Below are 15,499 nucleotides of genomic sequence, written 5' to 3'. Positions count from 1 at the left end.
TTTTGACACCACATACCGACACACGTCACCTCGGTCCCAATTTCCAATCAGCTAGCTGTAGCTCAAAACCTTCAATCGCAATTTTTTAATGTTTTTTTTTCTTTCTTTTGTCTTAATATAATGATCTCTCTTTGCCTGTCCAAGAGGTTTTCTTAATATATATATATAGAGTTAGGCTGGGGTGCTATGGATAGCATAGTGGTCTCCTGTGCTACGGTTCAATATTCAAGTTTTTAAAATTCAAACGGTCGATCCGAACCGTTCATCTTGCTCTCCATATTAATATGTGTTTGGAGACCAAATTTTACATTTTGTGAAAATTTTTTACTATTTTTTTAGATAGGTAGAAAATCACTTGATCTAAAAAATTCTGCACCATTAAGATATTTGATTTTCTACCTATCTAAAAAAATAGTAAAATTTTTTCACTATGCTATCAAATGCACCATATCTTGAGCCGTAGCACAGGAGACCACTATGCTATCAAATGCACCATATCTTTCAAATTATTTTTCTCTATTTTCAAAGTCCGAATAATCAATCCGAACCGTTAGATGCGATCTATATATTAAGATGTGCTTGGAGACCATATTTTACATTTTTTGGAATTTTTTTACTATTTATTAAGCCACTTTGAAAATCGCTGATTTTACATTTTTTGGACCATTGGATTAGCGATTTTCAAAGTGGCTTAATACATAGTAAAATAATTCCAAAAAATGTAAAATTTGGTCTCCAAGCATATCTTAATATGTAGATCGCATCTAACGGTTCAGATTGACTATTCAGACTTTGAAAACGGAGAAAAAGGATAGGGTGCATTTGGGTGTATTTGAACCCTCCTCATAGAGTAGGGTTCAAATGCCTCCATTTTTTTGTGCCTCCATCATGCCTCCATTTTTAAAAACTTTAATAATCAAAATTTAAAACTTAAAAGTCAAAATAAAACCGTTGGATATGATTTACGTCATTTTATTTTTGCACGTGTAAAAAATTATGACATTTTAATTTTATTTTGATTGTCATCAAGAGCTTGTAAAAAATGCATTAATGTGGATAATTTCTAGACGTTGATTTTTGAACTTATTGATTCACATAAAAACAAAATTGGAATGTGATGATTTTTTATGAGCACATAGAGAAAATAACATAGTTCACATCTAACGGTTTTATTTTGACTTTTAAGTTTTAAATTTTGAGTTATTAAAGTTTTAAAAAATGAAGGCATGGTGGAGGCACAAAAAATGGAGGCATTTGAACCCTCCTTATATATATATATATATATATATATATGAATGGGCTAAAATGAGTTGGTGCTCCACGCCGTTATATTTTTATTTTGAAAATTCAAATGACCGATCTGAACCGTTAGATGTGATCTCCATATTGAAATGTGCTTGGAGACCAAATTTCACATTTTTTGAAATTTTTTTACTATTTATTAAGCATTTTTGAAAATTGCTGATTCGATGTTCCAAATTTTTTTACTGTTCACAGCAAAATAATTTTTTTGAAAAATGCTTAATAAATAGTAAAAAACTTCCAAAAAATGTAAAATTTGGTCTCCAAGCACATTTCAATATGGAGATCACATCTAACAATTCGGATCGGTCGTTTGAATTTTTAAAATGAAAATACGGCATGGAGTACGAACGCGTTTTACTCCATGGAGTAGCATAGCCCATCCCATATATATATATATATATATATATAGATTTGCTATGGTGCATTGCAATGCATAGGCATCCTTATGCATTGGACCATAAATCACTGATTTAAAGTCCAAATGACCGATCCAAACCGTTCATCTTGTTCTCCATATTAATATGTACTTGGAGACCAAATTTTATATTTTTTTGAATTTTTTTACTATTTATTAAGCCACTTAGAAAATCTGAAAATCCGTGTGAACAGTAAAAAACAATACAAATTTCTGGACCACCAGATCGGTGATTTTCAAAGTGGCTTAATAAATAGTAAAAAAAATTCCAAAAAATATAAAATTTGGTCTCCATGTGCATATTAATATGGAGAACAAGATGAACGGTTTGGATCGGTCATTTGAACTTTGAATTGGTGATTTATAGTCCAAAGCACAAGGATGTCTATGCATTGCAATGCACCATAGCCCATCTCTCTCTCTCTATATATATATAACAACAACAACAACAACTAAGTCTTTAGTCCCAAACAATTTGGTATAGGCTAGAAATGAAACCAAATCACAATCATAAAATAAAGATAAGTAGTAATAAAGTAGTAATAAAAATAATAAAATAAAAGCGAAAGTGAAAGAAATAGTGATAATAATAATAATAATAATAATAATAATACTAATATTAACTATATTCTGCCTAAACTATTAATCGTAGGGGTCAAAGTCCTAAGCTTACATTCTCGACTCCAAATTCATAATCCTATGACCTAAGATCTGTAATATTATCCCTAAATAATCCCTAACTACTACTAGGTCATGATTCTAGTACGTGAATCGCTAGCTTTCACGCTCTCCTATTCGAAGCCCACTCCTTAGATATATTTCACTCCTTCAAGTCCGTTTTTACTGCTTCGTCCCATGTCAATCGTGACCAACCTCTGCTTCTCCTTGTGTTTTCGATACGCCTTATAATTCTAATATGCACCGGTGCTTAAGGAGGCCTCCGTTGGATATGTCCAAACCATCTCAAACGGTGTTAGATGATATTTTCTTCAATCAGTTCTACTCCAATATATCATATATATCTCTCTTTGCCTTTTTATTTATTGGACATACAGCATTGAGTTACAATCGTTGGTCGATCAACAATAATAAAATCCTTTGGTAGAAATGCAGGTGCTTTGTCAGAAGTAGTAGCATAAGATATTTTTATCTCAAAATTTTGTAGCTAATGTACAAATAAATCCCAATGTGAAAATAGAGGCGTTATGAATCAAATCTTAAGAGAGACGTGAGACAATGTCAATGATGTGATAATCTGAGCATTTAGCAACCATGCATATTTGCGGTTGTCTACGTTGCAGTAACTGGTAAGGATCACCTCATCTGGTTTGATGTAATTAAACGTCACCATACCATCTGATCTGGGACCAACAATCAATTCATTCCCATTGGTCTTTCTTAGATCCATCAGCTTCCTTCAATCAAAGAAAACTAGCTAACATCTTCTTCACAATTTCAGTAAAAGCGATGGATTGATCATGGATGGTGAAAATAATAGAAAGTCAAATATTCCCGAGTGTTTATTTCCTTCTCCACATTTTCTTTTTCAATTTCTTCCTTTTTCTCTTCTCAATTCGGAAGCACATCTTAGAAATGGATACATTAAGTTCTTCTAGTGGATAATTAATTAATGCTTTCATTTTATTAAACTTGCTATAAAAATAATATATGGCCTTCATAAAATAATTTGACAATCTGCTGTGGCAATTTTATATTTCATTATGTTCTCTACTGTCAGGGCTAAGTAGGCCCAAATTGGCCCACAAATAGCAAACAAAATTGAATTGAAGATATCTAGTCAATCTTTTATTTATTTTGAAAACAGGATGTTTCATGTTTCTAAAGAACATATGAAAAAATCTCGCAACCTCAGGCAAAGAAAAGAAAAGCCACAATAAATTAATCAAACTCATAGACACAACATTAGCTGCATGCATATCAAAATTAATTATTATGTCGCAATTATTTTGAGCACTTGATAATTAATTAATCACACCTCATTTCATAACACTACCTAAGGTAGCTAGGTAGTTTTTTTTTTCTAATTTTGAGAAAGTTGGTAATGGCTACCATGTAACCAATGTTCATACATAGATAGTTACCAAAATAAATACTGTTTCAGTCAAAGGAGATGATTCTTGAATTAAGAGTGACCCAATTGAAAGCCTCCTCCATTGCCCTCACCAGTGCAAGCAGTTCCAACGCCAGCTCCTCCTCTCCGATTTCTGACTCTCCTGCGCTTAATACATGCCTGTTACTGTTATTACCATTATAATTGTTGTTGTTGTTGTTATAATTCAGAGGCACTCTGCCACTCTCGGTTCTCTCGCAGAAAGCGAGCCTACAAATGGGGCACTTGCCGTGGGTCTTCACCCACGGAGTGATGCAATCAGCGTGGAAGGTGTGCTTACATGGCGTCACCAAGACGTGCTCGTTCCGCACGAATGATTCCAGACATATGGTGCACTCCCTGCCGCCTCCTTCCCCGATTATCTCCACCTCTACCTCATTCTTAGTGCTTCTAGTGCCACCAAACAAGCCCCTTCTTTGGGCTCTCTCTGGTGGTTGGTACACCTGCTTCTTCAGCCGCTTCATGGCAGTCTTGAACTCGTTCTCCGTTAGGCCCGGGTCTTCCGGTTCAAACTGTTCCATGGCTGTCCATATGTTCCATTCGTTCCGAATTCGAGGCGGCGAGTTCTGGATGAACCTTTGTAATCTAGGGTTTATACCATCATTGTTGTTGCTAGCTCTGTTGTTGTTGTTGGTGCTGCCTCCAGAGAGAACTAGGATGCGGACGGGGGAGAATGGTTGCAGCGGAAATCTAGATGATTGTTAATTTTTCTTTGGTTAGTAAATCTGTTATATAGCATATCTAACAGATTCATATGTCATATTCAGACCTTATATATAAACATAAATAGGAAGCAATATATGTTTTTAATTAACAATTTGCGGAAAAGAGATTTTACCGGGATAGACCAAAAGGTCCAGTTCTCACTCGTTCCTCGAACAGTCTCCATGGATGCAGCTCTGTTTCCTCACCCTCAATTCAAAATTACATAAACAGGACAAGTTTAACAAAAGAGAAATAGCAAAATGAAAGAAAAAAAAAATTAAACAATAGCACACCACCAGACCAGTAAGCAAACTGATCAAGTAAAATAAACAAATGCCAATTAATCAGAAATAAAGAGAGCGGTACCATCCTTTGATAAAGAGGCCTTGGAACCCTAGTGATCCAATTCTGGCTATGATCATACTCCGCTCCATTATCGCTCTGGCCGTCAAACCTAGAACGGTATGAACTCATCGGTACACTGATCTCTTTCTAAATCAACCTCACATTTTCATACAGAAGAAGAGGTATAAATTTGTTCTCTCCATCCCTTGGTGGTGGAGACAAGAATATTCCTTCTTTTTGCAAAATGATGTAAAGATAAGAAATTGATGCTCCATGCCTCCATTTCCTTTTTGCATCATCAGTTATGATGGCTTGATTAATTTTGATCAGAAATTGAATCAAAGCAAAGCAAACAGGTATTTTCATTTCAATCCTTTCCTTTCCTAAACTCTTCTATTGCTAAGCCCATTTTTTAATATTGGGCCAGGTGGGCTTAATTAGACCCGTTTCAGTCCTTGAAAAACATTCCCAATTTCCCATCGATCCCACATGAAAATTTAAAACAAGGAATGCATTTCATGTATAGGTTCCGACTAAAAATATCAAAGCCTTCAGCACGTCCTCATAATTTTACAAAAAAAAAGAAAATAATTAATAATAGAAATTTGTTTTACTAAAGAACGAGTATTTGGTATAGTGGCAAGGATACATGTATTTCATGTGAGAAGTTATGAGTTCGAAATTTGAATAAAAAAAAATTATTTATTGTAATAACAAAATTTTAAAAAGTGTATTAAATAGCTTGACTCTCAACCCTCTCATTAGAAAAAAATAATAATAATAATTTGTTCTATTTGAGATAAGGATACAAAAATAAGGATATATACTTACGTGGCAGACACCAAAATGTAACATGTATCTACCGTACGTACACCATAACATTTGACACATGATCTGTTTAAATAGTCATATGTCTGATATAAATTTCGTATAGATCACGTTTCAGTTAAAAGTTAATTTGAAAATAAATTATTTTAACGATATTGAAATTATGAAGTTGATTTATTATCAATGAATCCTAACCGAAGAAAAATATGATCTGAATGAAAATTGACCCTTGTTATTAACGAAGTAACTCCCAGATGGAAGAATCGACATTGCAAATTGCTCTAACGGATCAAATAAAATAAATACAACGCATGAGATCTAAAATTTGATTGATCCAATTCCATATACTTCGTCTAAATTTTTTAATGTGAAATTCGGACCAATATGTCTAGGAGAAAGGCAGCTATTTCTCCCAAAACCCAAAACAACAAGAGCAAAAATCTAAGCGGATCGAGTTGTGTTGATACCAAAATGCGCATGAAATGGAATCGGCGACATGATTTGATTGACACGTCTCTCCACTCTCCCCTCTCCAGATATAAAATAAAATAAAATAAAATGACGGCGGTGCCAAGAGTGGGGCCCACATGAAATGCAGATATTTGTTCATCATCTCAACTGAAATTCAATCTAGTCTGGGTCCTTTTGAGAGGGAGACGATGAGATACTTTCCCTAGGCTAAAATATCTCGGAAAATAGTGCTCCAGTGACTCCATAATCAATCACCCATTTGCCAAGTGCTCAGCTCAAGTCCTTAATTTCTTTATCCTCTAATTACTTAGGGTCAAGATTTTAACAGAGCAGTTTTTGTTTCGTACAGCACATAGACTATAAAATCAAATCAAATTTCCAAACAGTTCGTGAGCTGCATGAAGTAAAAAATGCTCTGCTGAAATCTTTATACCTAAACTAAAGATATATATTCATATTTAATGTGTGTGGCGGAGTTGGCATGTACGTGTACTCGAACTGACGGTGCAGAGTAGAGACAAAATAATAGAGGGTAGTCTTGTTTTCTTAATAATTCAGTTCAGTTGAGTTCAGTTTTCTTTTCTTTTTTAATAGTAACTTCATTTTATAGAATGTTTGCAAGTTGCAACTATCCGTAATTTAAAAAGAAAAGACGATCGATTTGCCTTATTTCTGATAAGACAGGACAAACCGACTTACCGACCCAACCATTGATAAGATTGGATTCTAGTTTCTCAATTTTAAATACTTGATAGGATTGTCATCAGATATGATCATTATTAATGTAAATAATTAACCACTCACAAGAAGACAAGTAGACTATATATAGTATTCCTTTTCCATAATCCAACGTCTCATATTTCAGAAAAATATAAATATCAAATTTATAATAGACTTGGATTATTTCAAAGTGTATATATATATACTTCGAATATACCAACAGCGGTTGATGTCATATGCTATGAAAGTCGTCGCCTCTACCTTTTGCATTCTAAACTATAAGAAGTCATATCTAATCCAATAACCCTTTGTTCCTAAACCTGCTACATGGTTGGAAGTAGAGTTTGAGCCATGGAAAATACCAGAAGAAAGAAGGTAGCCGTCTGATTTAACCTCTCTCTTTCCCGATTGAGACATCAGACATCCTTTATTTCGTCGAAGAGATATTTGTAATAAGTAAACCATCATTGAATTAAAAAGGTGCAAAATGTTCTATTAAATTAAAAAAAAAAAAAGACAACAAACTCAGAGGCAAAAGTAAAAAAGATTAAACAGAGATTATCAAAACTTAAAATTATACGATCGGAATCTGAACCAAGTTTCTACAATAATAAATTAAAACTCTAAATCTCTAATCGACTAGACTAGGTGCGGATCAAAAACTTTTTGACAGGAAATTGAAAATTAAAATGCACAGTATGTGAAGAATAAAATTTGAACTCAAATCCTCTCAAACACTAAATAGAGTTTTAATCATTATGCTACAACTAAATATTTGTTATTTATTGAGAATGACTGAACTATATAAAAAAAATTAATTAAATTTTTATATACATAATTAAAATTTTAAAATTACAGAAGTTTTAAGTTTGTCTCTGTACCGGACTACATATACACACATAATAATTTACACAAGAGCTGTACTATATATAAACCTTAAAAAGGATTAAAATTCAATTAAATTTTAGGGAGCACTTTACGTATACCCCTCAAAAACTTCAAAATTACGTATTTTTCCCTCTAAACTTTGAAATTACATATTCCCCCCTCTAAACCTCAAAAATTCACAAATTTACCCATTTTATTGTCTTTTATATTAAAACTCATTCTAAATTTATAAAATACCCATTTTACCCTTTAATAAAAGCATAAAATGTCCATCATACTCAAATTTGAATCTGAAGCGTACCTTTACCGTCCGATCCGCGCGCATCACATTAAAATTTGTGCGCATCGCTTCAATATAAATGCGTGTTTGCTTCAAGATTCATGCTGATCTATCGTACACAGATCTTAAAGCAATTTTGACCCGCGCACATCGCATTAAGATTCGTGCACGCAGCTCAAAATTTGTATGTGTTCGCATCAAGATTTGTGCTTATCTTGCACGCACAAATCTTAAAACAGTTCGGACGGTAGAGGAACCTTTAGATTCACATTTGAGTTTGATGGATTTTTATGCTTTTAATAAAGGGTAAAATTGATATTTTATAGATTTAGAATGAGTTTTAATATAAAAAATAATAAAATGGGTAATTTGTGGTGTTTTGAAGTTTAGAGGGAGAAATATGTAATTTTGAAGTTTTTGAGGCGTATACATGAAATTTCCCCTAAATTTGAAAATTACATATTTCCCCCTCTAAAGTTCAAAAACTCACATAGTTATCCATTTTATTGTCTTTTATATTAAAACTCATTCTAAATATATAAAATACCTATTTTACCCTTCATTAAAAGTATAAAATATCCCATCGAACTCAAATTTGAATCTAAAGGGTTTTTCTACCGTCCGATCTGCACGTATTGCAATAAGATTACTGTGTGTTCGCTTCAAGATTCATGCTAATCTAGCCCGCACGAATCTCAAAGCAATTTTGATATGTGTGCATCGCATTAAGATCTGTGTACATTGCATCAATTTCAGTGTTTGTTCGCTTCAAGATTCGTGCCGATTTAGCGCGCACAGATCTCAAAGCAATTCAGACGGTAGATGAATCTTTAGATTCAAATTGGAGTTAGATGGGTGTTTTATGCTTTTTAATAAAATGGTAAAATAGGTATTTTATAAATTTAGAATGTGTTTTAATAGAAAAGACAATAAAATGGATAAATATGTGAGTTTTTGAAGTTTAGAGGGGGAATATGTAATTTCAAATTTTAGAGGGGGAAATACGTAATTTTGAAGTTTTTGAGGGGTATACGTGAAATTCCACCTTTAATATATCATGGAAGAAAAAAAAATCAAAATACAAGACATGAGTGGATATCCTACTAGATCTTGAAACGGAGAAAAGTATTTTATTCAACCCTCAAACAAAATATTCTCCTTAACAAATATAATATTCTTTTAAGATTACAAAATAGCAACAACCTATGGAGTATGGACAGAAGAAATCAAAATAGAAGACATGATTGGCCGGATAACCTACCGTAAATATCTAGGTGCTAGGCTGCTAGCACATTGTTTAAGATGCATCATAATTCATAAATAAAAATATATATAACGGTTCAATAAGTAACTTGTTTGTGATAAATTCATTATTCATACAACAAGTGGTATTTTATTACGTTGATGGAGCACTAAACCATTCAAAAGTAGTTCGCATGACGTGGCGCCTTGTCAAGGAGTCTTTCATCAAGATATTTTGGCGCCACGGTCCACGGATGATGTCATGATGACATGAACACGCTCTTTATTATTTCTACAGTTGTAATCCTCTGTTTTAGGTACAAACCACCAAAGGTTGTTTGCTCGTTTCTGGCTGATGGGCCCCACTTTGTGGTAGACAAAGACACCATTTGGGACCGACTGTCAGTTGAACGCTACACGATTGGAAATGTATCTAACTGCAACATAAGCGCCTCATTCTGGTTTCTCCTGTAAAATTTTATTCCTGTTTTGCCCTTCACGGGCCTTATTATTAACAATCTTGGCACCAAGATATTTTGGCAGAAAGATATCTCTTTCAATTCTGTTTGTAGGAAATAAATCTGCTGCAATCCTCGAACAGTAATTCTATAATTCCCTTTTTTTTTATTCCAGCAGTTAATGTTTTTTCCAGAATGAATCTCAAAACAATTTTTTTTCAGAACTTTTATGTATATGCATCTAAAAAAAACATCAATGGCTGGATTTAAAATAAAAAAGAGATTGTAGGATTACTGTTCAAAAGTGAAGGATCACAGCAGATTTATTTATGTGTGTGTGAAGCAACGCATGTATTTTAATCATGAGGGAAAATTTTTATAGTCCACCGTCCAAAATTATTATAATATTATTATTGATTTGACCATCTAATAAATTAAGAGGCAACACCGAAAGCTTAATATTGAAAGTTAATATATTTTTGGTAACATAATTTATAATTTAAAATGTGATATTTGAGATATTATTATTTATACACTTGAAATAGAATGAGAAAAAGGGTGTTTGATATTTAGCTATGCTTACTTCTTCTCAATTATCATCATATATGTATACTCTTGTTAGATTTTTTTTTTCATTACATAACATCCATTCGATCAAATTAATAATATTTAAAAGTTTAAATGATAAATATGAAATTTTTTTTTTTTTTAAAATAAGACTTAAAGTTACAAAAAAAAAAAAAATCTTACTTTCTCCATTCAAAGAGAAAAAGTAATAAAGTAGAATATTTTGTTTTTCCTAGAATTACAAGCATAACTTACAAGTGACTAAAAATTAAAATTCAAGAAATGAATGGGCCCCTTTGCTTTGGCCATGTTACTTTTGTCTATGCGACTATGCCCCATTTTGTATGGTGGTGTTTCATTCATAGGCGGTAGATATTTGCGAATATAACATCTAGATATTTCCATGGCATAATGTAATTTTCACCAAAACCAAACCCCTATATTAATTAGACTACTAAACCAAAATGAGAACGGAAAGCAGAGAAGAACAGAGTTGGAAATAATACCAGCAATTAAACAAAAAAGGAAAAGCAAAATTCAAGTAAACAAGAAATAAAAAATAAAAAAGATGAAAGAAGAGAGAGAGGAAGAATGGTATGACCAAGCCATGGCGAAGCGGCACAAGCGGTCGGCATCAGCGTTGGAAATGGAGATCTGTGGCAAAAGCGATGACATGGAAACAGAGGGAGAAGAAAGTGAAGAGGAAGGAGAGGATGGAAATGGTTTTTCTCTCTGTCACTACCCGACTCAGCTATCAGCATTTGTGGTTTCTGATGCACTAGAGCCTGATTTTCCAATCATTTATGTGAATTCAGTGTTCGAGTCGGCCACTGGATACCGGGCAGAGGAGGTGCTTGGCCGCAATTGGTGAGGGCTCAAATCTCAAATCTCTTTTCTGCTTTTTTTTTTTTTTGGATCTGTTATACGTATACTAATCAAACTATGAAGCCAAGCCTCCTAAAGTAATTAGATGATCTTTCCTCAATATAAATTTCAAATGAGTGCCCTTTGATTCTCTAATTACTGGGATTACATCTGTATAAATTCATTTATATCTTTGCTAAAGTTTGATGCTTTGTAATGAACATCAAGTGTTTGTGCAATGTTTGGTCAAGTTCTGACTACAAAACTGCTGCTCTTTACATACTGATTTCTTTATTACATTCATTTCTGTCAATTTTTAGCCGATTCTTGCAATTCCGAGATCCACAAGCCAGACGACGACACCCATCAGTGGATCCGACGGCTGTGTCGGAGATCCGGCAATGCCTAGAGAGTGGGACCGAGTTCCAAGGGGAGCTGCTAAATTTCCGCAAGGATGGAACCCCAGTGCTCAACCATCTTAGAGTGATCCCAATTCGTGAAGGCTCGTTCGTGACCCATTTCATTGGCATACAAGTCTTTTATGAAACAGATCTCGACCGCTCAAGTCTTACCTACCCTGCTTTTAGGAAAGAAAATCCTGATAATGTGCCAAGCAAAATCGACATTATCCCGGCATGTAATTATGAAGAAGGGGGCTTACTCGATGGAAATGAAGATTATTGCAGCATTTTTCAACTCTCTGACGAAGTGCTGGCGCATAACATCTTGTCAAGGTTGACACCTCGAGATGTCGCATCGGTTGGGTCTGTTTGTACACGAATGCTCCAAATAACAAAGAACGAGCACTTAAGGAAGGTCGTGTGTCAGAATGCCTGGGGTAAAGATATGACTGTCCGGTTAGAACCTAGTACGAGGCGACTGGGCTGGGGTCGGCTAGCTAGGGAACTTACCACATTAGAGGCTGCCACATGGAATAAATTCACTGTGGGTGGTAGGGTTGAGCCTTCTAGATGCAATTTCAGTGCATGTGCAGTCGGTAACCGGCTCGTTTTGTTTGGAGGCGAAGGAGTTGACATGCAACCAATGGATGACACATTTGTATTAAATCTTGACGTGGCAAGCCCGGAGTGGTGTCGTGTCAAAGTGGCCTCAGCACCACCTGGTAGATGGGGCCACACACTATCTAGCCTAAACGGCTCGTGGTTGGTTGTTTTTGGGGGGTGTGGCCGTAACGGGCCATTGAATGATGCTTTTGTCCTTGATCTCGATGCACAACAACCTTCTTGGCAGGAGCTAGCAACTTCTTGTGAGGTTGGCACTAGTGCGAGACCGCTGCCACGATCCTGGCACAGCTCATGCACCATCGACAATGGATCAAAGCTTGTCGTCTCAGGTGGGTGCACCAACACAGGCACACTATTGAATGACACGTTCCTGCTCGACCTGTCGACAGGGCGACCTACGTGGCGAGAGATACATACCTCGTGGGCCCCACCATCCCGGCTTGGGCACACTCTTTCAGTCTATGACAACAACAAGATAATGATGTTTGGAGGTCTAGCAAAGAGCGGGTCTCTCAGCTTACGTTCATGTGATGCATATACAATGGATTTAGAGGAAAGTGAGCCGAAGTGGAGGCAATTAGGGTTTAATGGATTTGAAGGGGTTGCGCCGCCTCCTAGACTGGACCATGTAACAATGAGCTTGCCGTGCGGACGGATCCTCATCTTTGGGGGATCTATAGCTGGCCTTCATTCTCCAGTTCAGCTATTTTTGCTCGATCCAGGAGAGGATAAACCGGCTTGGCGGGTGCTTAATGTGCCGGGTCCCGCGCCAAAATTTGCATGGGGGCATAGCACTTGTGTTGTTGGGGGAACTAGGGTTCTGGTCTTGGGGGGGAATACTGGTGAGGAGTGGATCTTGAATGAGTTGCATGAGCTTTGTTTATCTAGTAGGCCCGATGAAGGCGCATGATTTTCATTTCCACAGTGGGTTTGATGAGCAATTTCATTTTGTTTGTGCTTCAGTTGCTTGAAACCGGATCGTTTTAGTTGATTCAGAGTTTATAGAGCGTGCATGTAACTGGAAGTCCGTGTAGGGATATAACTGCTGTTAGTTTCTATTTCATCATCTAATTTGCTTTTGTGTAATTGTGTTACATCTAATTTTGTAGGGATAAGTTAAAAGTAGAGATTTATGATGTTCTGAAATTATTCCATAATTGAGATTTTAAAGAATTGAAAGATCAATGAAGCGCTTTTAGAAAGTAGGTCAAGATATTAATTGGGAATTTTTCTGAGCTGTAATAATGATTCTGTTCATTCCAAATTCATACAGCAAAACAACGGTTTTGTTCGTTTCACACTGGAACAGCAATGTTATAGTCTACTGGTAATGAGATTTTTTTTTTCTATTAAGTTGTGTGCAGCAAGTTATATGATTAGAACTATATTTCTGAAGCTCTTAATTAGACAGACATTTCATAGGTTGAGCCCTCCAAAGATCTGAATTTATGATGGACTATACTTTCAGCCTTTTTGCTGTTTACCCTCTAATTTGAATGTTACAACGCTATAGTTACACACTCGTTTTTCTGCCAGAAATTTGTCACAGTATGGTCTTTCATATTAATGATTTCAAGTGTGTCAGTTTTCTGGTATAATATCAAAAGTACACAAGTAAATGGTCTCATAAATGATTGGAAGCTTGCATTCGATCTTTATCCAACCAAATAAAAATACTGGTTAGTGTTAACTAGTTCCTAAGTCCTAGATCACTACCAGTAAGACTTGCATCCTTTTCTAGAGGGAGAGAAAATGAACCTACCAGTAAGTACATGTACACCTAATTAAAAAAAAAAAAAAAGAGTTCCCCGATCAAAGCATGGTTGAGCACTTGCATGCTTGTAGTACATGAGTAAATTGTTTTAAATGCCGATGCTATGCCGAGAGACAGGGTTTATCTTTTGTTTGAGGACCTTTTGAGTCTATTTAAAAGTCTATCCAATGCCTCTATCATCCACTGGTGCGGGCATCCTTCTTTCGCTTCTGCAACAGCAACCTGAGCAGTACAAGTACAAGAACAGCTCTCTTTATTAATTACTTACCATTTTTATGTAAATAAAAAAAAAAAGAATTCAAAGGTATATACATACCCATCTTCTCTTGCGCACTTGCATTTCAGGCCAGTGTGCCATTTCATCTGTTACATTCAAAGGGTAAAGGATTCCCTCGTAAAATATGTTATGGCTTTTGCTCATGTAACTCCATTTTCCAAGCCTTCTCTGCATTGACAGACATGACATGACAATTAATTAAAATGTCAATGTTTTCAACTGTGTATTACAGTAAGATATATATATATATTGGGAAGTAATTAATTAACCTCAATTTTTCCTTGGACACCGGCTTCTTCCAAAGCCTCTCTTGATGCAGCTGCTTTTACTGTTTCATCTAATTCCCATCCTCCCTGCCAAATTCCAAACGCATTAATAATTTAATAGGCAGCTAGCTAATTCAGGCAGGTCCATCTATATATCTATAGTTCTATACAACTTAATTAATCATGTACGTACCTTAGGGAACATCATGCCATTCCCTTTTTGAGAGCTTATAACAAGAACCTCCATGGCTTTATCTATATCATCTGAGCATGAAATTTTCCCATTTACTCTATACGGGATGCACCTGTCGTATATATATATATTTCACAGAAAACACATCTTTAATTAGTATGCGAATTAATTAATTAAGAAAGATTGGTTGCTTGTTTTGCTTTTTGTCAATCAGAAATTATTGTTTATTTCAAGAAAGAAATTAAAGATGATCAATTTGGTTAAGTTTGAACAAATGAAACTCACCCCACAACAATGCGGCCACCGGTACTACTATACCGTTGCAATTCCCTGCCTTGCCTAGATACCAAAGCTACTATATCTGCTACCATTTCTCAATCAAGGACACCTCTGCTCTAAGGTATCCGATCCAGGGGAAAGGAAAGGGAACGAGAGAGGTTTTTGGTGTGGAGATTGAAAATGAAGGCTGCTTAAATAAGCAAAAAGTAGAAAGGGGGCAGTTGTGAATGATAAGGGATAAAATTTCGATTCCTGTTACAACTTACAAATACATCTCACAAAATTTTGGTAGCTAAAAAAAAAATAGTGCTAAAATAGAAAATAACAGTTCACTATGCTTGCTTCATATCCGCGTCAAGTTTTATAACAATTTAACCACTAAACGCATAATATATATATTGTTGTTATGATTTTTAATTCCAAATTCAGTTTAGTAGTAGCACTATCGTTTTCTTTTCTTTTCGGT

General features: G+C 35.2%; 3 protein-coding genes across 4 annotated transcripts; 1 reads left to right on the top strand and 2 right to left on the bottom strand.

The window, feature by feature from the left end:
• Window positions 1-3,643: 3,643 nt before the first annotated feature.
• LOC144566827 (uncharacterized) lies at window positions 3,644-5,156 on the bottom strand. Its single transcript, XM_078316856.1, has 3 exons — window positions 4,923-5,156; window positions 4,690-4,763; window positions 3,644-4,541 (listed from the first exon to the last, which is right to left on the bottom strand). Exons 1-3 carry the CDS (start codon window positions 5,028-5,030, stop codon window positions 3,839-3,841), a joined length of 885 nt encoding a protein of 294 aa, XP_078172982.1. The 5' UTR covers window positions 5,031-5,156; the 3' UTR covers window positions 3,644-3,838.
• Window positions 5,157-10,705: 5,549 nt separating this feature from the next.
• FKF1 (flavin-binding, kelch repeat, f box 1) lies at window positions 10,706-13,449 on the top strand. Of its 2 annotated transcripts, XR_013515156.1 has the most exons (3): window positions 10,746-11,222; window positions 11,540-13,334; window positions 13,368-13,449. XR_013515156.1 is itself a non-coding variant. In XM_078316135.1 (2 exons), the coding sequence occupies exons 1-2, from the start codon at window positions 10,924-10,926 to the stop codon at window positions 13,152-13,154; spliced, it is 1,914 nt and encodes a 637-aa protein (XP_078172261.1). In that variant the 5' UTR covers window positions 10,706-10,923; the 3' UTR covers window positions 13,155-13,449. The 2 variants fall into 2 exon arrangements, 1 of the variants encoding a protein (XP_078172261.1); XM_078316135.1 differs by having other exon boundaries at window positions 10,706-11,222; window positions 11,540-13,449.
• A 425-nt stretch (window positions 13,450-13,874) lies between these two features.
• On the bottom strand, window positions 13,875-15,178 carry LOC144566369 (nudix hydrolase 18, mitochondrial-like). Its single transcript, XM_078316388.1, has 5 exons — window positions 15,040-15,178; window positions 14,755-14,866; window positions 14,565-14,648; window positions 14,335-14,463; window positions 13,875-14,240 (listed from the first exon to the last, which is right to left on the bottom strand). Exons 1-5 carry the CDS (start codon window positions 15,123-15,125, stop codon window positions 14,139-14,141), a joined length of 513 nt encoding a protein of 170 aa, XP_078172514.1. The 5' UTR covers window positions 15,126-15,178; the 3' UTR covers window positions 13,875-14,138.
• Between the last annotated feature and the right edge of the window lie 321 nt (window positions 15,179-15,499).

This window comes from Carex rostrata, chromosome 15, assembly GCF_964058835.1.
Source record: "Carex rostrata chromosome 15, lpCarRost1.2, whole genome shotgun sequence".
Taxonomy (NCBI): domain Eukaryota; kingdom Viridiplantae; phylum Streptophyta; class Magnoliopsida; order Poales; family Cyperaceae; genus Carex; species Carex rostrata.
This window is presented reverse-complemented; position numbering and strand designations above follow the sequence as displayed.

What these genes read in the sequence shown, in the direction of transcription:
- LOC144566827 (XM_078316856.1), bottom strand. Translation starts at nt 5,030, where the DNA reads ATGAGTTCATACCGTTCTAGGTTTGACGGCCAGAGCGATAATGGAGCG. An exon ending in GGCCTCTTTATCAAAGGATG is followed by an intron (nt 4,764 to 4,922) that starts GTACCGCTCTCT and finishes TTTTGAATTGAG; the next exon opens with GGTGAGGAAACAGAGCTGCA. An exon ending in GGACCTTTTGGTCTATCCCG is followed by an intron (nt 4,542 to 4,689) that starts GTAAAATCTCTT and finishes ACAATCATCTAG; the next exon opens with ATTTCCGCTGCAACCATTCT.
- FKF1 (XM_078316135.1), top strand. Translation starts at nt 10,924, where the DNA reads ATGAAAGAAGAGAGAGAGGAAGAATGGTATGACCAAGCCATGGCGAAG. An exon ending in GAGGTGCTTGGCCGCAATTG is followed by an intron (nt 11,223 to 11,539) that starts GTGAGGGCTCAA and finishes GTCAATTTTTAG; the next exon opens with CCGATTCTTGCAATTCCGAG.
- LOC144566369 (XM_078316388.1), bottom strand. Translation starts at nt 15,125, where the DNA reads ATGGTAGCAGATATAGTAGCTTTGGTATCTAGGCAAGGCAGGGAATTG. An exon ending in GGTGGCCGCATTGTTGTGGG is followed by an intron (nt 14,867 to 15,039) that starts GTGAGTTTCATT and finishes TATATACGACAG; the next exon opens with GTGCATCCCGTATAGAGTAA. An exon ending in ATGGCATGATGTTCCCTAAG is followed by an intron (nt 14,649 to 14,754) that starts GTACGTACATGA and finishes GGAATTTGGCAG; the next exon opens with GGAGGATGGGAATTAGATGA.